Source organism: Centropristis striata, chromosome 5 (genome assembly GCF_030273125.1).
Source record: "Centropristis striata isolate RG_2023a ecotype Rhode Island chromosome 5, C.striata_1.0, whole genome shotgun sequence".
Classification (NCBI taxonomy): Eukaryota; Metazoa; Chordata; class Actinopteri; order Perciformes; family Serranidae; genus Centropristis; species Centropristis striata.
The window spans coordinates 22361757-22388556 of NC_081521.1; the positions used below are offsets into that span (position 1 = coordinate 22361757).

At 38.0% G+C, this 26800-nt stretch overlaps 2 protein-coding genes across 4 annotated transcripts in view; both read left to right on the forward strand.

Annotated features, from left to right (window-relative positions):
• Positions 1 to 3451: 3451 nt before the first annotated feature.
• Positions 3452 to 15234, forward strand: eno1a (enolase 1a, (alpha)). 2 transcript variants are annotated; one of them, XM_059333106.1, is made up of 12 exons: positions 3452 to 3514; positions 5952 to 6046; positions 9095 to 9190; positions 9670 to 9728; positions 10107 to 10176; positions 11041 to 11174; positions 11308 to 11530; positions 12248 to 12445; positions 13356 to 13557; positions 13658 to 13766; positions 13890 to 13948; positions 14715 to 15234. In XM_059333106.1, exons 2-12 carry the CDS (start codon positions 5962 to 5964, stop codon positions 14776 to 14778), a joined length of 1299 nt encoding a protein of 432 aa, XP_059189089.1. In that variant the 5' UTR covers positions 3452 to 3514; positions 5952 to 5961; the 3' UTR covers positions 14779 to 15234. The 2 variants fall into 2 exon arrangements, with proteins under 2 accessions (XP_059189089.1, XP_059189090.1); XM_059333107.1 differs by lacking the exon at positions 3452 to 3514 and adding an exon at positions 5694 to 5868.
• A 4368-nt stretch (positions 15235 to 19602) lies between these two features.
• The window catches only part of rerea (arginine-glutamic acid dipeptide (RE) repeats a), a 140230-nt gene continuing 133032 nt past the window's right edge, over positions 19603 to 26800 (forward strand). For both annotated transcript variants that reach the window (XM_059332409.1, XM_059332410.1), the window contains exon 1: positions 19603 to 19899. The gene's annotated coding sequence lies outside the window, so the exon portion shown is untranslated. The remainder of the gene's footprint in view (positions 19900 to 26800) is intronic.

A 26800-nucleotide genomic window follows, 5' to 3' on the forward strand; every position in this document is an offset into this window, starting at 1 on the left:
GGGTACAGTGCATAGTTAAAGTGAATCATCTACAGTCCTGGAAAAAAAATATTGATAGTATAATGATAACAAAAACAGCTCACAAGAGTTTAATTTAAGGGCATTTTCCATGGTTTCCATGGTATGGATAATGATTTTGGTTACTATCAAGAATCATTATATTTTACCATTATATTTTTCCAAACGTCCAAATGTACCTTTAGAAACTGAAGAAAACAAGGGTGGTCTAATTTTTTTTCCATAACTATATGTTGTTACATAGAGCCAAATGCTTATCTTTTCATATGTTGTAGTATTAACCCTGTGTATAGATACACTATGGCCTGTGTAATGAGTAACTTTTATTAATGCATGCTCATACATATTATTATTTGTTTTATTTTTAGGACCACATACAGTTTTTTTCTTATATCCCCGTGGCCATTGAGAAGCTTATTTTACTTCCTTAACTAGCTTGCTTTTATGAGTATTCTTCTTAAATATCTTGGATTAACCTGGATTGAATATTTATTTATTTCCATCTAATTTCTTACAGCTCCTTACAGCACTTAATTTAACATGCATTATCTAATTAGCTATTTAAAATGTTTTGAGCTGTTTTTTAAGCAACAGGTTTAGTGTGGCAGGTTTACCTTGTTCTCATTTGTGGTGCGGAAATTTGTTTTTGTATTGTTACTCAATATTACATGTTTGTCATGCTCCTTGATGTGATGTGATGCCAGCTGCAGATCAATCATTCAAAGATTTGAATGATAAAGAATGATAAAGTCAATGTTGAAGTTGAAGCATTGTTGTAAATATATTAACCTGATTCATAAAGCAAGTTTTTTTTGGGTTCATCTCCAAACAAAAACTTCAATTCTGATTTAGCTTTTTTTCGGAAGGTCAAAGGGTCGACTGGTCCAGTGGAGAAATCTTTCTGACAAATTAAAGAGCCATCCCAAGCTCCTTTCATTGTACATTTCCATCCAACTGAGCACTTTTTCTTATTCCTCAGTATTTCCACTTTCTATTGATTGGGGAAGCTCAAAGTTTCGTTATTGTAAGTGTTCCAGATAGGCGTCTTTCCTGCTCAAACAAGCTGTGAGTTGAGCAATGTGCATCTATGTGAGTTTCAATTTGTGGTCTAGTTAATGCAAAGCTGTTTACATTATTTCTGTTGGACTCTCCAAATCCTCCCTGCAGTCCATAAATATTAGGGATCAATTTCATAACAACTAGTGCACATGAATTGCTATTTGTATTTTGTATAGTAAATTAGTAATTGTTCCCTCAAATACTATTTATTTTATGATTTATGCCCCCAAATGCTGCATGTGTATGCTATACAGGCTGCTTGAAGAGCACATTGTTACTCAAGCCTTCATTTTCATTCATTTTGACATGTTGCAGTAGAAAAAACATGAAAAAAAACATTCTGCTTCAGTTTCAGGGTCCTGGTATTGTTCATTCTGTCACACTGACACTTGAATAGACTCATCAATAATCTTATTAGTGAGAATAATTTAATGCAGGACTTTTAATTGTAAATTAGTACCTATATAGTGCGTTACTTTTGCTTAAGTAAATAGTTTGAATAGGCCAACTTCTCCCTTAGATAATACTTTTCAGCACACATCTTCTAAGAACAAGATAAAATACATGAAGTTTCCTTCTGATATTTTCCCATTGCTGCCAAAATAGTTGTGCTGCACTAGCACGTTCTGAAAAGATATTTACTGTTTTAAAGAAAATAGTTTATTATGGGAGTAATAAACTATTTCAGAAGCGGTGTCTTCTGAGAGAGAATTTGTGGGCTTCTTGGATAAATAAACCAAATCAATAAATTCCTTTATCCTTACACATATATATATAGCCTAATGAACTCCTTCCAAACTTGCACATGTGCTGGCAGCACTTGTTGCAGTGGCATTTTAATGAGAGCATGTGGGCAGCAGATGGCGCACTTGGATTTAACACTGACTGAGTCTCAAGGTCACTGCAGCAAGCTTCCATCACCCTGTGTGGATGCTGCACTCTCTGCACTGCGCAGCTGCATGAAACCCTGTCACGTCCTGTAATGAGTGAGGGGGAAACCCACTATCAACTCCTGTTGTGAATCATTATTGCAATTTCCACGTGCATTACTGTTGCAGTCACTCGTTAAAAGACATAATTGTGCAAATATTCATTAGTAGGTCTGAATTTTCATACTCTGTACGGTAAAATATTCTACATAAGACCTTTCAAAATTCAATCAACACTACATTGAAACACAAACAAAAACATAAGAAAAAAATAAGGTGTTGCAATCAAGCAATGTAGCTGTAACCATTAGTCGACTAATCAATCCACAGAAAAATAACCAACTAATTTGATAATTGGCTAATTGTAAAACTATCTTAAATTTTCATGCAAAAAAATCTAGAAAATGCTGATTTCAGCCTCTCAAATATGAAGATTTCTTCTTTCTTTCTCATTTCCTCTGTTCATGTATCATATTAAACTGAATATAGTCTTGTTACTGGCAAAATAAGAAATTTAACGACATTACTTTGGACTTTCATGAGCTGGGATGGACATTTTCCCACTATTTCTGACAGTTTGTGGACCCAACCAAATAATCTGCAGATTTGTCGATAATTAAGATTATTCTTGGAATCAAAATACATTTATTCAGTCTAAAATGGAATGAATTAAGTTGCATGACGTTGATGATTTTGGTTATTATCAAGAAAAACATGGAAAATGGCTAGATATCAGCTCTTAAACTAAACTCTCATGAGCCATTTTTGTTGTTATCAGATTTGTCATTAAAATGAACAATAAATTGAAGAAAACAAGGGTGGTCTAATATTTTTTTCCATGACTGTATATGACTGGATTAAACAGGTCCTGTAAAAACGCGACATAATGATACATCCATTCTTAAAACAGTTCTCCTCTGTCTAGACATCTTTTGACCTGCAAATCACTAGTTAGAGTTTGATCTCGTAAGAAACACCAACGCCTCTCCATCTTTTATATTCCTGATGTTAAAAGAAGAGTCAGTTACAAAAAAAACGTGACCGCAAAGTGACATGTGACCAACCACGAACCACTGCATCGGAGATCCCTGCCTGCCTCTCTGCACGTACTCACAATGCGTCATCTTTCCGCAGCCTGCCTCTTTCATTCTCACACGGGAAAAAAATCACAGTACATTACCCACAAGTCACCTCAAATGAAATAAAAAAAAAACATGCTTTCCCTCCGTATTAGGTGTTTAATGAAAGTGATGCTTGTGCAACGATTTAAAACCTCTGTGTGCACCTGGTCGGCTGACTCCAGATGGTGAACGTGCATCCTTCCTCGCGCTAGGGAAACTACAGCCTCGCACTACTCAGCCTCGTGAGCCTCTCTAGCCAATCGCGTGGCTCCTTCCTGATTTTTTTTCTCCGCTTATCATCGACACCGGAGCGTCACGAGCGCCTTCTCTGCCAGCCCGCACGAGAGAGAGACAGCACCGTCCTTGCACACAGTTAGGCCTGAAAAGGTAACTTTAATACCGTCATTTCTCTTGTTTTGAATGCACATGTTATGTATGGCAACAGCTTTTCTTATGTAAAGCGCTTCTTCTGAGACAGTGTGTGTTATCATAAATTACTTTTCTCCTTTTATAAACGTGTACGTGATGTTCCTCATCCTCGGCGGTCACCTCAAAGTCTTGTCCTTGTGATAGCGGTTACATTGTTTCACTGTCGTAGCTCATAAACGCCTTTTAATTCCTCAGTTGCTTAGGTTTAGTGGCTCACAGGATGGAGTAGTTTGTAGCCCAGCGTCTATTTTTAAACCAGGCCGTCAGCTGGCGAGATGTCTCTCCATTTAGAGTTGCTGCAGGGTGTGTGGGGAAAAGGGCGTCAAGTTGCAAGCCCCAACTTCCAGCAGTGTCCTGCATTTGCTCAAAGAACCACTATTTTAGTGTCTTTTTTCCAAAGCTTTAAGGGATGTGATGGTATGTGACTAACTGTGTCTCAGGCTACACATGCTGGCTAAGGCACTGAGCTACCAGTTGCTTGCAGCAGATTTGGGGGTGTGTCCACCGGCTGTAGGAAAATTACTGTAAGATTTGAACTCAGTGTCCCATTGTAATGACTAGTCCTTTCTGTACTTTACACACTCACAGGAGATACTTTTAACAAGTAATTGAGAAAGATGGATAGATTACAAGTGTATTACTTCAGTTTAAATGGTTGTTGTTTTATTATAAATAATTATTAATCTGCTTCTTAAGACATAGATATGGCTTTGTGGTAGACTTTAATGTAGCCTAATCGAGGATACAGGCAAACTAACATACTTGTAAACATATCAGGTATCAATCCTCAATTATTTATTTATCTGTGGGTGCCATTTTGTGCTGCTGGCTTCCTCCTTGTTCTCCACATTTATAATGATCTTGCAGTAGAGCTGAGAAGATTAATTGATAAGTTTTCACCTACTAAATGAATCAGCGACTGTTTTGATAGTCGATTAATCATCTTGAGATATTTGTTAATGACAAAAAAGGCAAAATTCTCTCTACGACAGTAAACTGAATGTCTATAAGTTGTGGACAAAACAATACTTTTGAGGAGAGCATCTTGGGCTTAAGGAAACACTGATTGGCATTTTTTGTTAATCATCAATCAACAGGGAAAATAATAATGGGTTGCAGACCAATCACAACAAAAAAGGAAAATAAAAGGACAGTGTTCATGTGAGAAATCCATAACAGAAGTGTGGTTATGGCTGCCACAAATTGAGTGAGGACATGCATCTTCACAACTGCTACAAGTTGGAGATTTTGAAAAATGACTGCAACAATGAAATGGTTATTTAGTAGTTATTAGTTTATGAGTTCATTGACTAAATGTTTCATCTTTGTCATATATGTTTTGCCCTTGATACTCTTGAGTTTCAGTACGTTCTGTTTAGTGATACTGTATTCATTCTCAGAAACTATTGAATTTTGATCAATAGTTTGCAAGTTTGCACAAAAATATTGCTATGATGTTTGCTGTAACAGGGGGCTGTGATGGATTCAAATGCAGTCCCAGTAAACTCTAGAAATATTTCCATTTCACTAAAGAAGAGGGACAGTGTTTGTGTTTAGGTGATTTTGCCTCTTGGCTGTTACAGTAGCCAGTGGCAAGTTTCCACACAGACTTTTAAGGGCAGAGGATTTTCCATTGATTCTGCTGTAGTTGTACTCTAGTTTGGCTCTGTGGGCTGCACTCAAAGGTCAATCATGCATCCAGAGTGGGTAGATGAGCAAGTTAGTGCATGAATACAGGCCAAGTTAGATAAAACAAACAAAAATCAATAGCGCAGCAGGCTTCATGGTGAGACTGTCTGGCGTAAAACCTTCTCTGACCTCCACTGCTGGAATTTGGAGAGATAACGAAAAAGTTCTGTGAGATAAAACCACTTCTCAGGCCTTCAACCCATATCAGTGCAGTTCAACTTGCGAAAAAGAGGTCAAACATGTATTGTGCCGAGTCACTCCCCCATTGTAACATATAGGGAGCTTTCATTACTGTTATCAAAAGTTCCCTGAGTTTTGCAAGCCTTTTGCAATGCTGTTCTGTAATCTGACATATTAAGTAAACTCAGTGGTCTTGCAGAGATTTTGCTGCATAAGCCACGCCCTTTCTCTGACCAATATATCTGTCGTCCCGGCCCAGCCCACATCAGTTGGTTCAGGTTGTGTGAACGGCTCATATATAAGCTTAATTAAAAAATACATTAGGTGCTTTATTGCTCTGTCTCCAAGCTGAAGCTGTAAATTAGATTATATTTTGTCCTGCGTTTGTCATTGAGCATTTACATTTTTGCCAACTCACTATTTTAACTCAAAGCTTTAATTCAGTAAGTAACAGTGCAGTTGTCTGTCTGCTCGACCTGTGACGCAGCACTTTACTGATGTCTCTTCTCTGTCGTTTCATCTGCAGATCCAGAACCATGTCCATCCTGAAGATTCACGCTCGTGAGATTTTTGACTCCCGTGGCAACCCCACTGTGGAGGTTGACCTGTACACCAAGAAAGGTATGATTATGGTTTTTATCTACTTTATGACTTTAGATTAAACTTTAGAACTTGTTGAACATCTACACATTGTTTAACAGATCATTTTAATCTATCCACAACTTAAAACATGTAATTATTTTGCAGTATGTGTATTGCTGCAGTAAACTGAAGCATTATACTGAAGCATTATACTGAAAGCAACATTTCATACATTTTTTGTGTCTTGCCCTAACTAACTAGTAAAAATAGGACTGCCAAGGTATTGCAAAAATTATGATCTTGATTATTTTTGCTCAATGTTAAGATCACATGATTACTCATTGAAACATCATGCATTTATAGATTTATTTTCTCTCTCTAAACTGTCTTTTTAATAGTGGATTTGCTTTTACTTTAAACATAATTAAACTGAAAAACAAATTTTAAAATATAAAGAATACAGTAAAATAATAAACAAATCATAAATATAACCATAAAAATATATATTATATAAAATAGAAAAATAAATAAAATAAAAAATAATATAAACATAACAAATAAAATAAATTAATTTAAAATAAGTAAGATCTGCTTTGTTGTAATATTACACACCTCTACAAGTACTGAAAACTACTAAACAAAGATTCCCTTTATAAAATATTTAATAAAATAAAAACTAATTTGATAAAATATATACTTCCACAACCTTAAAAACAATTTTCAACATAATCCCGTTAATAACTCAGGAATGTGATGGGGCACAATAATCGGTTTATCTTAATTATGAAAGACAAAATCATAATTGTCCCTAAGTGAAAACTTGTTGTGGATTAGAGTGGTCAAGCCAGTGTGGCCTCTCTGTTGGACGACACTGTTGCCAGCTCCGGCCCCAGAGTGGATCGGATCAGATGATGTGTGAAAATAGCTCCCATAATATCACACTGCCTCTACAGCACTCTGTTACTGTAACGGTTCCTGTCTGTGAGCACAGATAGCTCATACAGTAGGTACTACTAGCAAAAGTATGAGTCGAGCTGAACTTGATATGCATGCAAGGTAGAAATGCCATGTAAATTAAATCTTCGGTCACGCTGCTTTACATAACTAAGCTCCTGAGCGTAAAACATCTGAACTCTGCAAAGTTTGACACGGCTGCATACAGTTGAGATCTTCAGTTAACTAATGGCTCGACTGTGATTGAAGTTTTTTGGAGAGCTGTTCTGCTCTGAGAGCTAAAACAAAGGACCAGCTCAACCCAATGAAATGTCCTGAGAATGTTAATGAAGCAACCTGAATGAGCACTGACATGGAAGTGAGCGGCTACTCTGCCTTGAATACAGCGGCTGGAAATCGACTGCTCTGTTCTTCAGCCCGGTCATCTTTTCATTAGTTTGAGATGTTTGCTAAGTGCTCCAGTTTACTGTAAATAGCAGCTTTATTCCTTTTTTTGACAAGATTCCCCTTTAAGTCCAGCTGGCTTGTTTTGCCATCATTAACGGCACAGACCAAAGTGAGTGTGCTGACCCTGGAGCATGTCTGTCATAGTTACTGTAATGTGTTTTGCTGTGTTACATAACCAGGCTGTCATTCATATAAACCTCCGATGCTTCTCCTATTGCTCTGGTGATCTAGAGAGACATTTACAGTCACTGTTATATGCTCTAGTTTTGTATTTTGGCCATAGTTTTCCTACAGATGAAATGTTAATATATGATCGAAAGACATCTCAGTTTATAGCCGGATGGACTGGTGCCAGCGCCCGCAGCTGCAGCCAGGTGATGTCTTGATGCAGATGATTTGCTAAGCCTGAACTCATGGCCTAAGCCTCCTGTCCTAAACCCTAAATCCTCTCAGACTCACACCATCTCTGTCGGTTCACTGAGCAAACTGAATGGATTTTTTTGCTCATCCCTGATTCCTCCTCACTTGGTTTAATCCAAAATGGCCACCCTCTTATGTACGGGGCGGGGCTTGGCATCCTTCCACGGATGCACTGCACATGCTCAGTTGGCAGCCTGTCTCCCCCTGTTACATCACAGCCTTCTGCAGCACAGTCTGTACAGTTTCCTCCACACATGGGTTATTACTCTCTGCGGACAGAAAAACGATGGACATTGGTAGTGCTTCAAGCTGATTGGATGGCGTCTCCTGGTGCCTTTTCTATGATGTGACTCAACACCAAGCGGCCCCTCCTGCTCTCAATGCTTTGTCAGACATGTTTATGAATGCAGTCTGTGTGTACATACATATCAGACAGTAATAATGGGGCTGCTTGGTTATGGCAAAAGTCATAATCACAATTATTTTAGTTATATAGAGTTCCTGATTATTCAACATGATTATTCATTGTCTTCGGAAACATCATACTCTTATTGCATTTTGAAAGATGTCTTATTGCAGTGGACCTTCTTTATAAATACATAAAAACTCTAACATCATCTATAATTAAATAATATTTTAGCAAAAAAAATAGATTAGACTAAATAGGATCGACTATGATCATCATTAGTGCACTTAAAAAAGTGCCGTTAAAGTGCCACAACCTATTATTTCTTTAAATTTAATTATAGGTAAAGTGAAAAAATAATAAAAATCTAAATACATAAAAACTAATTTTATTAATAATATTATTATAAATTAAATGAATAAATATCAATATATATATACCTTTTAATGAATAAAAAATAGATTAGACTAAATAAGATCTACTATGATCAACATTATTGCACCTCCACAACCTATTAAAATAAACTAAACATACATTTCACATTTTGGTAAACTATATTGAACATATTCAGTTACGCAGTAGGTGAGAGAGCACTGCTGTAAAGGGAAAGGGTGCGTTGGATTTGTAACTTAAGACAAAACAAGAGTGTTCCTGTGAAACGGAATATAGCACAATAATTGTTTTAGATCGATTATCCTGTTTTCATAATTGTTGGAAGCCAAAGTGAACTTAGGCACTTATTGGCTGACATGGAAACTTACATTTCAACATTAATCAAACTGCAGTCAGTCCTTGTTTGCACAAACATGACACTGCATTCAGGAAATGACTTTTGAAAAAATGTCCTCTGTGTCTCCAAGGTCTTTTCAGAGCTGCAGTGCCCAGCGGTGCCTCCACCGGCATCTATGAGGCTCTGGAGCTCCGTGACAATGACAAAACACGCTACATGGGCAAAGGTAAGCCGTCTTCACCGGGTCCTCCTCTAAACTTTCTGTTTACCTCTATTCTGTTGCTATCTTTCATGCCATTTCAACACCACTATACATTCTGTTATCTTTCCTCATCTCTTCCTTATTCATTTCTCTTTCCTCCATTTTCCTTCCTCCTGTTAGGAGTCAAAAGGGCAGTTAAATATGTAAATGAATTCTTGGCCCCTGCATTGTGTAACCAGGTAAATAAAGTGTGACATAACAGGATGACTCTTACACATCGGCGTGCACAGCAGCATGAAGAATGGCTTTGCCTTTGGAGACTAACCTTGACAGGCACTAACAGATGTTCACAGATCTAAAAAAGAATACTATAATAAACAATAAATAAAATGTACTTACACATCCATATGAGATTGGATGAGGTGCTCTGTGGTCATCTGTGTCGCCTGCTCTGCATGGTCGTCTTCTGTCTGGGTCAGTTATGGTCTGCTTGTCCCTTGCAGGTGTCTCAAAAGCTGTTGAGAATATCAATAAAACTATTGCACCTGCACTGGTTAGCAAGGTAGGACCATTTATTGTTTGACTAATATTACTGTGTGCTAGTGTCAAAAGCCTTGATCAGTTTCCTTAATGCATTATTTATGTATCTTGAAAATGTTATAGAAAATGACTACACAATAATAATGGTAACATTGGCAGCAGTATGGACTACTTTACATCAACCTTAATGTTTTTCACGTTTTCATTTATAAAAATGAAAACGTACTAAAACTTTCTAAAGTACAAACTATTGCATAAGCAGAGCTTCAGTGATTCTGCGATGCTGTGATTATCCTAACATTATTTGTGTGTGTTCTTCTAAACTAACGAGACAGAATTAAACTTAGTTGATGTTTTATTTTCAAACATACAGTAGAGTAACTTGTGATGTCCAATGCAGGATGTGAACGTTACGGAGCAGGCCAAGATCGACAAACTGATGCTCGACATGGATGGCACAGAAAACAAGTGTAAGATGCTAATTTTTATGTGTCAACTTTTTTTAGATTTAGCCATACATTTATATATATCTCTGGGTATCATAGGCCATTGTAAGCATGGTTGGAAGTACAATACACATAACTGTTGTATAAAAATTGTTCAGCAGATTTCTGCATGAAGTATCATGATTTGTCAGATATTCTATTTGTGGTATTAACCAAAACTAGAATTCCTGTCGGGTTATTTATCTATAAACTGTTAGTCTGTTGATTACACAGGAAAAAGTAAAAATTGTGATGTATATTGTTATGGCAAAATATAATTACATAAACAGTTTTTAGATTTAAGATTTAGTTAAGAGCTTTACTTTTAGTTTAAGTAATTTAATATGTTAGGGCCAGGTGTAATGTCTCTACATGTATGTGGCTACATACACAGTCATGGAAAAAAATATTAGACCATTGTTTTCTTCAATTACTTCAATTTTTCTTAATTTCAATGTCTGGTACAACTAAAGCTACATTTGTTTGAACAAATATAGTCATAACAACAAAAATAGCTCACAAGAGTTTAATGTAAAAGCTGATATCTAGCCATTTTCCATGGTTTTCCCGATAATGATTTTGGTTATTATCAAGAAAACCATGGAAAATGGCCAGATATCAGCTCTTAAATTAAAGTCTGGTGAGGTAATAATTTTTTCCTTGACTGTATATACAAATACATTGTTGGGGAACTGTGTATTCAAAATATTTCAAGCTCATGCATTATTGATTATTTTCCTAACTATCCCAGAGAATACTTGAATGAATAATATAGATATCAAGAGAAGATAATGTTTCATAAATGCATACTACACTCTGTACTGAAATAATTGTTCCACCTTCCTTCAGCTAAGTTTGGTGCTAACGCCATCCTGGGCGTCTCCCTGGCTGTGTGCAAGGCTGGTGCAGCAGAGAAGGGCGTTCCCCTCTACCGCCACATCGCTGACCTGGCTGGCAACCCTGAAGTCATCCTCCCCGTCCCTGTGAGCACGATTGAGCAATTACCTAAAAGACTCTTAATGCTAATAGACCCGACAGACATGTTTGATCCAAAGAATCATAAATTCAGTCGTGATTCCATTAGGCTGAAAGTCGATCCTCTCTGCTTCCTTTCAGGCCTTCAACGTCATCAACGGCGGCTCCCATGCAGGCAACAAACTGGCCATGCAGGAGTTCATGATCCTGCCTGTGGGAGCCAGCAGCTTCAAGGAGGCCATGCGTATCGGTGCTGAGGTCTACCACAACCTGAAGAATGTCATCAAGGAGAAGTACGGAAAGGACGCCACTAATGTAGGAGACGAAGGTGGCTTCGCCCCTAACATCCTGGAGAACAAAGAAGGTGAGAGGAAATGTTAAATCACAGCCATAACTGCTGTTTAACAAGAAGAGTTTCATTAGAAGCAAACAGACTCCAAATCCAGCTGAATATACTGTCATGAAAAAAATATTCGACTACCCTTGTTTTCTCCAATTTCTTGTTCATTTTAATGCCTGGTACAACTAAAGGTACATTTGTTTGGACAAATATAATGATAACAACAAAAATAGCTCAAAAGAGTTTAATTTAAGAGCTGATATCTAGCCATTTTCCATGGTTTTCTTGATAATGATTTTGGTTATTATCAAGAAAACCATGGAAAATGTTTAGATATCAGCTCTTAAATTAAACTCTTATGAGCTATTTTTGTTTTTATCATTATATTTGTTGTATATATTCATTTTTGAATAGGGAGTTAGTCATAAGAAGTGGTTACTGCATGCCCTGACTGGAAGAGTGTCTTGAAAGCATTACATTCTTAGACCTCCTAGAAAAGTGCTTCACTTATCATGTCACTCTTGGGCCGACATATGGCTTCTAAATTAAGGCCTCAGCTCTGCAACAAATGCACTGCCTGTGAGCCTCTGACTCCAGTGTCAGGTCAAGGTGCTGATATGTCAAAATGCCCCAGTGAAGCACAGTCTTCAGTGGTGACTCATTTCTGAAATGTGAATGTTTTGATTTCATTAGCTTCATCTCTAGGCTCATTGTCACACCAGTGTGTTGTTTTTGTCTCAGCTCTGGAGCTGCTGAAGAATGCCATCGCCAAGGCCGGCTACACCGACAAGATCGTTATTGGCATGGATGTGGCTGCCTCTGAGTTCTACAAGGGTGGCAAGTACGACCTGGACTTCAAGTCTCCTGACGACCCCAGCCGCTACATCACCCCTGACCAGCTGGCTGACCTCTACAGGAGCTTTGTTAAAGATTATCCCGGTGCGTTTTAAACACATATCCTCTTAACTTGTAGGGATAGATAAAGGCAAAACATAAACAAAAGATTCAAATAATGTAGGTGAAGACATACAAACACCATACCGCCTATGCAGTATAGGTAGAAATTGTGCCACATGTGCATATGCTGTCCGTGTCTGCAAATGTAATGTGTTCGTTCCTTCAGAGCTTTAACAAGCTGCAGCAGGCAACTGTTTTCAGCAAGAACACTCAAGAAAACCACAGCACACTATCAAAATATTATGGAGCACTTATCAGCTTGCTTCTGCTACCACCAAGTGGTCAAAAACATCACTTACTGCAGGTTTAAAGTTTCTGTAAATAATTGGTTAGAAATGAAAGTATGACATTTTTACATTAGAATTATAGTGACCAAAATAATCAAGTTTATCAGTATTATTCTGGTATTGCCAAATGTGCTGAATATGTTCAAAATGCACTGATACACACACTGAAATCATTTTATATATATTTTTTTAAATTCAGAACCACAAAGAAAATGTAGCAGCACTTTGTATTTTTTTGTTTCTATATAGATTGCAATAATACCATAGCCAATTCCTTATTAAACATGAAAATTATATCAACTGTATGTTAATATTAAAGATGCCATCATGTGGCCATGAGAGGTAACTGCACATTTTACTCATTAGAAAACTGCAACCTCTTTTATACACTCTATTCACAGTTTTTCAAAGCATAGTAATCAAACAAAATGATATTTAAAAATTGAAATAATAACACTAACCATTTGGAATTTTATCATGGTTTATTGTGGAACCGTTAACTGTGTCCTCCCTATAACAAGTATTGATCAGTGGCGTCTTAATCAGTCCTGACATGTCGAATTTATGAATGTAACATTACTTTCACCCCTTCCCCATCCTAATAGTGGTGTCCATTGAGGACCCCTTTGACCAGGATGACTGGGATGCGTGGACCAAATTCACAGCCAGCACCAGCATCCAGGTGGTGGGCGATGACCTCACCGTCACCAACCCCAAACGTATTGCCAAGGGTGTGGCTGAGAAGTCTTGCAACTGCCTTCTGCTTAAAGTCAACCAGATCGGCTCTGTCACAGAGTCCCTGCAGGCGTGAGTGTCGGCAAAAGAGCAGTGTGTTCCAAAAATCCAATAAAGTAAAGTACTGTGTAAGCTGGCTATAACGTGACTCAAATGTGTCTCTGTGTTTTAGCTGCAAGATGGCCCAGAGCAACGGCTGGGGCGTGATGGTCAGCCATCGCTCTGGAGAGACAGAGGACACCTTCATCGCTGACCTGGTGGTCGGCCTCTGCACTGGACAGGTAAAACCCTAACAGACAAGTAACTTTCCTTATTTTGATATTAATTAACTTGATGTGAGAAACTGTACCACTAGCTTTTATCATACAGACAGGGTCTTAAATATCGTTTATTTCCTTTTCCAGATTAAGACAGGTGCACCTTGCCGATCTGAGCGCTTGGCCAAATACAACCAGCTGCTCAGGTGAGTCCAGAAGCATTTGTGTACATAAAATTACTTAATAAAAAGCTTGGTCCCATCTTTACAGTTAGATTTGTCACATACAAATGTTTGATCAGTAGCCCTTGGCATCACTTATTAACGCACAGGGAAGCCTCATTTGTGTTTGTGTTTCAATATTTTATTGAAAAACACCATAACGTACAATAGATATCAGACAATCGTTTTAGATTGTGTATATATGTATGTTTATATATTTATACTTTTTCTTCCGTTTTTAGCCGTTTTATCCTTTTTAATCCTTTTTTATAATTAGACTGTTATGCTTTCAACCTGTAGCACTTTGAGATTTCCTTTAATGTAAAGTGCATTATAAATAAAATGTATTATTATTATTTATTATAAAACAATATTCATTACAATTTCGTATTTTATTTTTTTTCTGTCTGTTTTGAATGTGCAGGTGAAGTCTGATAGACTTTAACACATGGATAATGTTAGTTATGTTTAGAGAGCAAAGGTACTTCACTCAGGTTAGGAAAAGATTGTGGTGTGGGTTAAACTCGGACTCGGAACAGCTATTTTGGGACCAAAGTGTATGTATTTTTATTATTGTATTTTTATTAGACCCCTTTATCCACCCTGACCTCCAATCTATGCAGACTGCCTTCAATTCCTCAGGTAGTCCAAAACTGACGGTAAAGGGGCACAAAGTATCCTTATGTGATGAGTGGAGAATGAGAACGATCTCGATCAATCCATTTTAACAAACTGTCCTCACTCTCTCCAGGATTGAAGAGGAGCTCGGAGACAAGGCCCGTTTTGCCGGCAAGAACTTCAGGCACCCCATCTGAGCTGGTCTAACTCCTCGGGCCGATGTGTGTTCACTGCTCATAAATAATCCCTACACATATATGCCACGCTAGGTTGCCTGCCCTGTCTGGAGAGAAGATGGAGAGATTACTGCTGAAATCCAAGGTCCAAGTCTGTGGTCTGTAGCGTGGAGAAGCTACAGTACGTCTGAGTTCAGCCACAGCTCAGCTCATCCTCAAACTATGCTTTAGCTCCTGAATAGTGTTGGTTCCTATGTTTGTGTCTGTGTAACCGTGTGAGAGATTTTTGTTTAGCTTCTCGTGAGTTGTAGTGATTTTTGGTCCTCTACTGAGTATTTGAGCTACTGTAACTGTAGTGTGGCTCTGCCTCGAGCAATGGTAACAGTACTGTACGTGCAATGTGTCGCATCTGAAAAGGTCTTGTGTTGCTGTAAGCGTTGGCAGAAACATGTAATAAACAACATAGTTTCAAACGTGTTTGTGACTTATTTTTTATCCATAAGTTAAGGTGCTGAACTGAACTGAAAATTGTGGGATTACTATACAAGGTCCCCACAGTCATGAAAGACCTGGAAAATTTTAATTTTCCAGGCTTGGAAAAATAATGGAGTAAGTTTAATCTTTGAAAGTTTTGACAAAGTCATGGAATTATGTTGTAAGTAATGAAGTTCATTGTTGCAGTAATCCTCCACAAACAATAATAAGCATGTTACATTTATTTTCACATACGCCCCCCCCACACACACACACACACACACACATTTTGGCTATTCATCTTTTTGGAGTTGACTGTGCATGAATACATTTATATAATGCATGAAAGAAATGTTGAAAAAAGCTTTTGTTGTTGTTTTACAGTCTGAAATGATTTTTGCTGCATTGCTTGCCATACGAAAAGTTTTTATTATTATTATTTTGTTAATGACAATGTGTGGGGATCCAACGATAGAGCTTAATTTTTCTACTTCTTATCTTTTAATGCTACAATTCCCAGTTTTATTATCAGTCAAAGGTAATGATGATTAATATCAAGTAAAAAAAAAAAGGTTATAACCACAAATAATTTAGTCTTCAATGTTTCCTTGCAGAGAAAGTGAGATTACCTCAAGTAAAGGGCCTGTTCAGTAACTGCTCCTGTCTGTGTGAAGCGTGTGATGTAATCTGAGCGCCACAGAGAGGCAGAAACATGAGCTCAGTGCTTGGGGACGCCATTTCTGTCCCCCTGGGTAAAAGAATCCTGAAGCTCTGTGCAAGCTCTTTTTGTACTGAGCCTTGCCAAGATAAATGAGGCTCTATTCACCAGTGGTATGGAACCAGGGGGGATTGCCAGCTGGGTTTGTGCCACACCAATTCACTTTGTGCGAGCCCTGTCTGAACCTGCCTCCATTGTTTAGCCGTCACCAAGGAGATGTATTACAAATCACTGATACAAAGAAACTACCAAGCATATATTACAGAGTCTATAAACATCCCGTGACTATCATCTGCTGCAGGTTTCCTTTAGCAACACATCTTCACACTTCAATGGACTTAACAATAGTGTTTTTACAGAAAGTTCAAAAGAGTAAGAAGGGAAAACTGGGTGACGTGTAAACTGATAGCACAGTGTGGATTACAGCCTAAAATACACAAGTTTCAATGCTTCACTTCTTTTCCTTGAGTTCTGCGCCATCTAGTGGTCAGACCTGTGCAGTTCACCTCACTGACAAGATCCCTGCAGACAAGAAAACAGAAGCCCTGAGGGGCCACCGACATGTTCAGACCAAAATGAAATTTTAAAATCTACTTTGCTGGGCTTCATCCAAATTTAAAGGGGCAGTTTACCTCAAAAATCATTAAGAAAGTCATTCATGTTTTACCTTTTAATCGTAGTTTAATGCTGGATCTATTTTCTTTCTAGTATAATTCCTAGATTTTCTCGACAGACAATATCTCCAGCACTTGGCAACTCACAGCCAAACAATCTGGATAAATAGCATTACAGGTAAGAGGAGGGATATGTGTTTTTGATTTGGCAGTGAAGCAGATTTTGAGGCACATGAAAGTCAAATTGATGCTTATTTGATTATTGAACAGGCCATACTAAAGACAGCTCCTGGTGTCTTTTAATTAGGTCTACCTGTACCAAATCAACAAGAGGTAAAAATGAAACAATTAAAATGTAATTAAATTGTACAATCTGTCTTTAATTTAAGAGTATTTTTCAACCAGAAGATACATGCACCTCACAAACACAAATAATCACTTCATTAGGCTGTATCATTTTCTAAAGAAAACAGTTTCAGTTTCAAAGATTTGATCTTTTATTAAGAAATTGGGTGCTACTGGCTTTATTTAAAGCTTAGTTTAACAAAAAACAAACAGATGATTTTTAATCCCTGTATGACTGTCAAAAGGTTAACATCTATTAGAGGGCTTATATGTTTTCTTCTTCACCGCTCATGACTAGAATTACTCAAATATGAACAGTTTTACATGAACAAACAATTCAAAATGTACTGGCCAGTGTTTCCACTGCACCTTCAACATCTCTCCCCAGTCAACAGTGCTAGGAAATAAAACAAAAAACAGTGACCAATGCCAGGAAAGAGGATGACTGTTTCTGCTTGTAAAATATATGTTGAATGAGCAGTCATGAATCTAACTAATTCAGGACCTCTATATATAACATACAGAACATACAATGTTTCTCCTTTATTCAATATATATTCAGTGTTGCAGATTACTCATTATCTGCCAAGAAGTATTCTACTTCCACATTATTCTTTTGTAATTATGATATTTATATACAGCATAACCTTTGGTGTTACAATTTAATCAATTCTATTCTACTCTACTCTACTCTATTATGCTCTACTCTATTTTGTAACAAATATTGCTTAATTTCCTCATATTGTTTTTTCTTTCATTAATTTACTGGATACCCTATAGTGTAACACATCTGTTCTATTTACTATATATTCAATACTAAAGATTCAATACTCTATGAAGAGATTCCTGTTTTATTACTGTTTATCCTACTGTTGTATCCTATTGTTATCTAGTTGTGTTATCCTTATGAAATTTTATTTTCAATTAAATGCTGCTGTTCTGTTGTGTCAGGTGTGAAAATATTCTGTTCTAAGGGATAAATTAATCTCAGTTGTTCAGGTGTATTATATTCAGGCTATGGAAATATATTATTTTCGACTGTATTTGTAATAATTGTTGTTAGTAAGATTGTGTCATTATCTTCCAATTACCTTTACTGTTTACTAGCATATAAAATGTAAATTTTCCATTCTACAGTTACCTCAAATCTCTCAAGAGATTCCAATGTATTCTATTTTATTATATTGCCATATTGTTAATTTCTAGTTGTGTTATACTATTCCAGCAGCCTATAGCATTATTTCCAACTCATTTTGCTGTATGCCAGGCCAGGTCAGGTGTCTAGATGTAGGCTATTCATTCCCCATTAAAAAAAAGTCTCTATTTTGTGATAAATTATTGTCAGATTTGATCATATTGATTGTTCAAGTTATGTTTTTTTTTACTGTATGACTTATAATGTAGCTATAATGTAACTATATTATTTTCTACTTTATTTGTGATAAATATTGTTATATTTTGTCATGTTGTTATCTTCCAATTACCTTATCTGTTTACTAATATTCCACTGTATATTCGATACTACAGTTACCTCAAATCTCCCAAGAGATTCTAATCTACTCTCTTGCCATATTGTTCATTTCTAATTGTGTTGTTATTTTCCAGCAGCCTATACCATTATTTTCAACTCAGTCAGGTGTCACAATCAGAATTAGAATCAGAATCGGCTTTATTGGCCAAGTATGTGTGCAACATAAAAGGCATTTGGTTCCAGTTTTACAATGCTCTCAGGTACAGAAATTGAAAAAAGACAGAGTTTAACACAGAATACGATGAGCAATAAGTAAAAGAAAGATTGCATAATTAAACATGAAATGTGAAGGGGGCATCATGTGTACACATCACGCTCCAGCACTTATTTTATGTGCTTATAGTAACGATGCTTTCTTCATTGGTCTATGTGTCCAACCCCAACCTGGGGAAGCGGATTGCACTTTGTCAGGCCTCTACCTTCAGACCTGTCCAACTTGGGTGTCCCACCTGAAGACTAACCTCCTGCTGGTATAGCTTTGGTATAGGTCACTGAGGCATGCAACCCCCCTGACCACAATAAGGTGGCAATCTCTCAGGGGGGGAAACTGAAACGGAAAAATAAAAGTAAAATAAATTAATAAAATAAAATAAAACATCCTTCATCCAGATTTCAACTAACAATCGTGTATTGTGTGTCCCTTTTTCGGGGGATTTTTCCGCTGCTGCAGCTAATTTTGTCAAAATGTAATGTATATTAATTTTGTCAGTATATTAAAATGTGCTTTCTCAAATTCTAAAATTTTTGATTTGAGCGTAGAGCCGGCCTTGTTTTCTACTCTGTTTTGTGATAAATTATTGTTAGATTGTATTATATTGTTTATTCAAATCCTGTTATTTGTTTACTTATAATGTCACAAAATTGTTCTATTGACCGTATATTGAACACTGCAGTCCACTCAGGTCTCCTGAGAGAGATCCTGTTCTTCTGTAGTCAGTGACAGGAGCCTATCACAGGTTTATAAGCATGAAGACAGACCTAGTGATGTTACAGAATAGACACACAGAGGAATCCCTCCCTCTCTCCCTCCCTCCCTCGCTTCCTCCCTCGCTTCCTCTGTGGATGTTCCCAGTTTTGGCCAGTGGGTGACGATATTTTACCGGTTGAACTTTGAGAAGCCCCCAACTGTTCTCACCCCAAGATGAAGAAGGATGCTGTCATGCTGAGTGCCCCTCACACACACTAGTCTCAGCATTCCGGCAACGATTACTCCCTCTTTATTCAAGTCCATCACTTATGACAGCATTATATCAAACGTGGTCCGCTCCGTTATAGCGACATAAGCGAAGATATATACAGGTGGCACTGCAGCTGCTGTGCTGCTCTGTGTAGTGGCGACACTTGGCTAACTAACGTTGGCTAATTGCCCCTGCTGCTGCTGTGCTGCTGCTGCTGCTATTGTTTGTTGTTGCAGTCTCTCATCAAACACATCACAGATGTTGTAGATCAAGCTCTTTAAGGTAAGTGTTGTGAGCTTTCACTCGCCGTATTATTTGCCTTTGACGTTCTTCAGCAAACGAGCAAGAAATGACAAATATAAAGGGACAGTTTGTAGACGTTGGACTGTTAACGTGCACCCTTTGCTTGCTAGCAATTTGGCTAATTTACCTATTAGCATCAGCTAGCTAGTGAGCTGACAGGCTGGTTTGGTTACTATGAACTAACGTTAGCGGCTAGCGCCAGTGACTAGCACTGATTGGGAATGCCAGTAAGGAGAAGTGTAATGTCTGGATACAAACAGCTCGTTGACACCGGTTAGCACAGAGCACATGCAACAAACACAACATGGCTTCATTTTTTTTAAACGCTTTGTGTTTTTTTACGTGTCCGTAACCTCTCAATACCCCATAGAAAACGTTTTCTCATTTTGAATCACTCAGTGTAGCAGCTCTGTTCCAGGGAGTAGCCTGAGCCCATTCAGCTATTGTCATTAGCTCATGGAAACGTTAGCTGGCGATGCTAACTTGCTGTCTTTGTGTGCTTGTCTTGTGCTCAATTATTGTTATCTAGCTTACAGTTTGTGAATATTTAGAGACTTGGTGTGGGCTGGTTTTAAAACAAAGCTAACGCCGGATACCGGCACTCTCATGTTGACTGTTGGAAACAAAGATGCAAGGCTTGTTAAAATCTTCATGGGAGACATTTGTCAACAAATAGAAACAGCAGAATTGACATGGACACTTTTCACCTCTGGCAGGTTGAGTAGTTCAAAACATTTGAGCAGTAGAGACTACATAAGGGACAGGGGTAGAGATAGCAACTGTATTCATGCTTTTATCTGTGAAGAGGAGTTTTTTAACACATAAGGTTAGTTTAAGTTATCATGAATTGTAAGTTTAAAAATAGTAAACAAAAGACACTATTTGGCTAGAGACAGCATGTATAATCTGTCCTTTGAATGAGATTCCATGGATGGTTTATATTCATGTTAGTGTCTTTGACTGTAAAGGGCAGAACCATTAATAGCTGGTGATTTATATTTATTGAGTGCTTATGACTCACTCCTGACTTATTCACAGTATTGTGCCTCACAGGCTACATAGCCCTGCACAGTTGTGGACTTCACCATAATAAATATACAGTACACTGTGCCCAATGATCAAACGCGTGAGAAACATTTGATTTGCTCCATAAATGGCAAGCTATTTTCAGTCCACAGCGAGAATGTAATTTAATGTTGACAACAAAGCTTGTGTTTCCTTACTTGTCAAAGTGTCACAACATTAAGCTGAGCATAAAGAAATCTTTAATAAATTATATGATTTCCTGACAGCATTCTGTTGTAAAACATGGCCATACTCAACACCACATTATGTTTAATGACTGTATACAACCTAACATGGACAGGTACTTTGCAGTCAGCCACACTACTACACTATCTATTCAGCTGCCACCTGTTCAGACCTCCTGATAATGACAAGACTATGTAGAGAAAGGTCACTGAACTGAAAAGGTTCATACACACATATGTAATGTCTTACCTCACCAGAGGGTGAGGTAAGACAACACACGTATGCATACACCCATATGTTCAGAACATGTTTTTAAAGGAATACTGTTGCAACATTTTTACACAGTAAGTTGTTTAAAACAATGAAAAGATTAATAGCAGATAATCTTAATTTCTTGTAAAAAAAAAAAAATACAAATGTAAAACCAAAACATATTAAATCTGTTGTATTGGTATGCGCAAAATCTTCTATCCTGATATAGGTAATTTCATATTCTAACAGAAATGTATGTATATATATCACAGCATAGCAAGTTTGCTGTTTATTCAATAAATTAATAGCTGTTATGAAAAAAACTACACTCCTGTGTGAAATACTTGACAAATGAAAAGCACTGAGCATTTTTCTATGGCTGGCTTCAGTGCCACTTCCAAATGACTAATAAATATTGCCTTTATACAACTCGGCTACTATTTGTTTGACACCACGATAGAAACAATACATAAAAATATATATGACAGACATTTATACACATATATCGAGCCCTGTGACAGTCTGGTAACCCATCTTGTGTTTATATATTGTTTTGACAATATATTGTAATATATAACAGCCCTAATCCTGTATCAAGTCATTGCAGTTGTGACTAAAAGGCACATTCATAGACCTTTGTAGCTCCATACATCGAGCATATGGCCCATCTGATGTGTTGGTGGCTTTTTCCTGCTGCCTGCAGCTTAGTGCTTGTAATTTAGATTTTCTTAAACTACCACTTTAGATGGTAAACATGCTAGGTTAGGTTACAGAGGTCTGCCATTACAGGCTATATGTTGATTACTACTTTAGCACAGCTCTGATGGAAAAGCACCTTAATGTTTGGTCTCTAGTTTTTGCAGAAGGAGGATCATTTAGAATTGCTTAAAGCTGAACATGTGTGTGTGTTCATTTTTGTATACATTTGCCATGTCCTTTTTTAAATTCACATAATCGGGTTAGTTCAGGGGTCAGAGGAGGTCAGGGTGTTTTATAGTGTTTCAATTTGAATGGGATCTTGAGAGCAGCAGTGGGTAAAATTACTTTGAGTCACATATCCAATGACACACCCCATGCATCGAATGTTAATCTAGCTGTAGTAGCAGCAGCAGCAGCAGCAGAGTAATGATAAGAGAAGTGTAATAACCCTGCTATTTTCCTTTAATGACTAATGTGTGTTTGAGTAATGGCAGCTCTCTTATGAGTAATATGTGGCAAATGGAAGGCCAGACAATGTTAAGGAAAATCCCTTTTTCACTGACACCTCTTTGTCGAATGATTTGTCAATATACATGCTCGGGAATTCAATGTTTACATGCTGTGCTCAAATGGCATCTTGCTGTTTTTCACAGAGATGCCGTCAGTACACCTTTCCTTCCCCATGAATTGTCATGAAAGATGATTCCCCATAATAATGGCTGGGTCTAGTTTCAGAGCTACTTCATGCTGTATACTGAGAGGCATTGTAGCATTGTGTTGCAGTACAAAATGGTGCTATAACCTGTCATCAGTGTGGAAAGCCTGTATTTTAAAAGGGACATTTTGCTTTCAGCAAGGCTATTGTGTTTCAAGAAAAGGTGATTAGGTGGATTTATTGTGACTTTGCTCAAGGATTTCATATACAGTATGAAATTATGTTGGCAGGAGAGCTAGGTAAGCAGTGAACTGCCTGCTTGATGGAGCCAACACAGGAAAGGATGTGTAATCAAGCATCTTTAGACATCAGATTTGTAATTAAGAAAGTGTGTTGGCCTGTGTTTATATTCTAATGATATGCATAGCTGCTGCAAAGACAAAGCAATAGGGAAGCAAGTGGATAAACTGATTTAGCTTTTTTCCTTTACAGTGCTTGATATCAATTTCATTGCAAGATATCTGGCTGTTACATAGAAAATTAATGCTCTGAACAAAGGAGCAATGTTCACTCAAAGACCTCTTGATGGGCCATTCAAGTGCTGTATATTCATTAAAAATAACAATCTGTCAGCACTTACTGACAGCACGCACAACAAGCCAAGCTCTCTTTATTGTTCTCCGAAGATGTTTTTCAGTTCCCGTGCCAAGAGCTGGGTAATTGGCTGTAGCAAAGCCTTGCATGTGTTGTTTTAAGATATTGGACTGACACGCACAGGGCACACTGGCAGAAATGAGGCAAGCACACTCCCCCCTTCCTCCTCCTCCTCCTCCTCCTCCTCCTCCTCCTTCTGGCTTATCCCAGCAAGTCAGAGGAGGCAAGATGCTGGATGTGTTTTGTGTTCTTTGACAGCTTCCCTTCACCTCTCATAAGAGGAGATCCAAGCATGCTGCATCATATCTCATCTTTGTTTGATTCGGGCCTAGCTCTGCAGCTTCACAATTGTGCCAAGGAGATACTATCGGCAAACGCTATCCATGTTAACAATTGTGAGCTGTCTTGCTACATACTGCTGGTGGTATTTCATGTACATGATGTGATCAAATCTGCTTTTTCCGTGAGCTCCGCCGTCGTGAAGTCGGTCTCACTTCATCCTGCAAATGCCGCATGTGTCTTATTGGGCCGGCATGGCGTGGATTCACATCTTAACAGAAAATGCACATTGTGTTTTGTGTTTTGCCAGCCTCTTGGCAGGTCCTAGGTACAGCAAGAAAAGAAAGTTCTTTCCATATTTTCCTTGTTCAATTTTGTATGTGGCTTTAAAGCTATGAGACTGCAAAGTGTTGCAACTCACCACATTTCAGTGTCGCCTGTGATTTATGTACGTGAGGGTTTGTACAATGGAGCGTGTGGAAACTGGAAATAGAGGCTTGGCTAACATTTGTAAGAGTTGTGAAGCAACAGCAAACAATGAATACGTAGCAGTAGCATTGTACATGTAATGATGGTGACTGCACGGCTGATTATCTTTTGTCTCCAATATCTGAGAGTCTTTCACGTTAGATTCCTCATGCGTCACACTAATTATTAGTTAAAACACACCATAGCATGCAGATGATAGCCTTTTTTCAGCATTTGAGCGAGATAGGCTAATAATAGCACTTAGTCAATTACAGTGCCAAAAAGCATGAATTGTGTTAAAAAAAATAACAGTCAGCCATTTGCCATCTCAGTAAAAGAGGAAAATGAAATGGTGTAGGATCAGCTGGCTGGCCCCTGAGGAGAGGGAGAGAAAGGGGGGAGAGAGAGATGAGGAGGAGGAGGAGTGCTTTGCCGCTGTGTGTGTCAGTGCTGATTAGGTAAGAGATTGCCTCATGTAATGACACGGCATGGCGCTAGTGGTGCAGAAACACAAACAATGCATACCAGTGTTTTACTGAGCACACCCCCTGCAGCTGCCTGCCTGAAGATGTTTATATAGACATATACTCTCTCTCTAGTATATTTCAGCATCTTTAGATGATGCCCCCCTTTTTTTCCCAGCAACACACACATTTACGTCACCCAGAAGCCAATAGCCCTTTTCTCAGCACACTCTTTTTCTTCTGTAGCACAGATGAAAGATGGAGGTGATTAAAGGAGAGGAGCACAATAGAGTCTGTGCAGTTTTCTATCAGCGCTTATTGTTACTATTGACAGCAAGATTTTTCAGCACAGATATGTGCTGTTAAATAGGCTACATAACCTGCCAAACTCTCTGCTCTGTTGGCTGAATCTTAAACATAAGACACATGTCATATTCTGATTTGTGTATTGGACCCATTACACAAAGCACTATAACTGAGTTTTAATCCACCATCTTGGCTAATAATAGACCATTTTAAGGCTAGGGTTGCAACTAAAGATAATTTTCATTATAGATTAATCTGTTTGTTTCCTCGATAAATCGTTTGGTCTATAAAATGTCAGAAAATAGTGAAAAATGTCTTTCCTAGTTTCTCAAACTTCAAAATGGTGTTTTAAATGTCTTGTTTTGTCAGTACAAAAGCCAAAGATATTTACAACCCCAATTCCAAAAAAAGTTGGGACGCTGTGTAAAATGCAAATAAAAACAGAATAGAAGAAGAAGAAGAAGAAGAAGAAGATTACTTTATTAATCCCACAATGGGGAAATTCAACCTCTGCATTTAACCCATCCTTTTTTACACACAAGTGAACACACCATGCAAGGAGCAGTGGGCAGCACATTACTGCGCCCGGGATACATACAATTCAGAATGAATGTATATGTTTACATCAAACTTTAGGTTTATCAGTTTGACCATTAACATTTATTGTAGGGCCAAAAGGATTTGCAAACCATTGCATCATGCTTTTGTTTTTGAATTTTTAACATCGTCCCAAGTTTTGTGGAATTAGGGTTGCATTTTTATTTGATGTAAAAAAGATAAAAGCATATCCAGAGGCTGAAAACAGCATTTTCTGCCATTTTTGTATGAAAAATTACTTCAGCGGTTAATTGATTATCAAAATAGTTTATGGCTATTTTGAGTCCAGTCGAGTTATCTTTGCAGTTCTACTCTGTATTTTTGTATTGGAGCCACTATACACAGCAATAATATGTTTTATGTTTTTTTTTTTTATCAATCAGCTTGACTAATAATAGACTCCTCTAGACTAAACTCTAAAACATTGTGTCTTCGACTAAAAGTCTACCATATTTCCTGACACACTGATAAAGGTAAATAGTCACTGTGTTGTAATTATCAGAGCGCCACCTTGATTAGCAAGTCTAAATGATGCAGTTGATTTAATTGATTGTTTTATAGAGAGATTTGTCAATAACGGCTGTCTATTGTCCAGACAACCATACATCTTTGTCCTTGATTAAAGTGGCTGTAATGGCTTGTTATGTTGTGTTTTTCAGTACAATACTGTGTATGCAGCGGCACATTGATTTACAGCAATGTGGATGAGAGAAATCATACAAACATTCTTTTACAATGCAATGGTTGTGCGCTGTGGCCTCTGTGACCGACAAATACGGGTATTGCACTGATGTTGTGACTGCACACGAGGCACAGTTTGTTTGCAGAGCTGCAGAGCCCCCGACCTGTGACTGATGTTTTAATGGAGACACCATGGCAAGCCAGTGGTGAGTTCATGCAGCTATAAGGAAATGACCCCGGTGACAATGTGGCGCTCTCTACTGCGCTGGTCACGAGGTGCCTCTGGTAAACTGTGTCCTTGCTCGCCCTTGCAGGTTAGGCACACCTATTGAGCCTGCTGAGCCTTCAGTTTAGACTCTGGGACTTAGGCTGGATCGACCATAGGTTTAAGGATGGACATCTTGTCTCTGTGCGTACCCCAGTTCCAGCAGCCAGCACAGAGAAAATGAGTTCTGAGGATTGGGTTTAGATTTGCCACTGTAGCACTTCAACTCTGATACACTCTAGCTACCATCAGGGGAAGGCTGTCAGAGAGAGAGAGGGAGAGAGAGAGGGAGAGAGAGAGGGAGAGAGA

Excerpts from the sequence above, each read along its gene's own strand:
- eno1a (XM_059333106.1), top strand. The coding sequence starts at position 5,962 with ATGTCCATCCTGAAGATTCACGCTCGTGAGATTTTTGACTCCCGTGGC. Across the intron at positions 9,729-10,106 it reads CACCTGCACTGGTTAGCAAG|GATGTGAACGTTACGGAGCA; the intron begins GTAGGACCATTT and ends TGTCCAATGCAG. Across the intron at positions 11,531-12,247 it reads CATCCTGGAGAACAAAGAAG|CTCTGGAGCTGCTGAAGAAT; the intron begins GTGAGAGGAAAT and ends TTTTTGTCTCAG.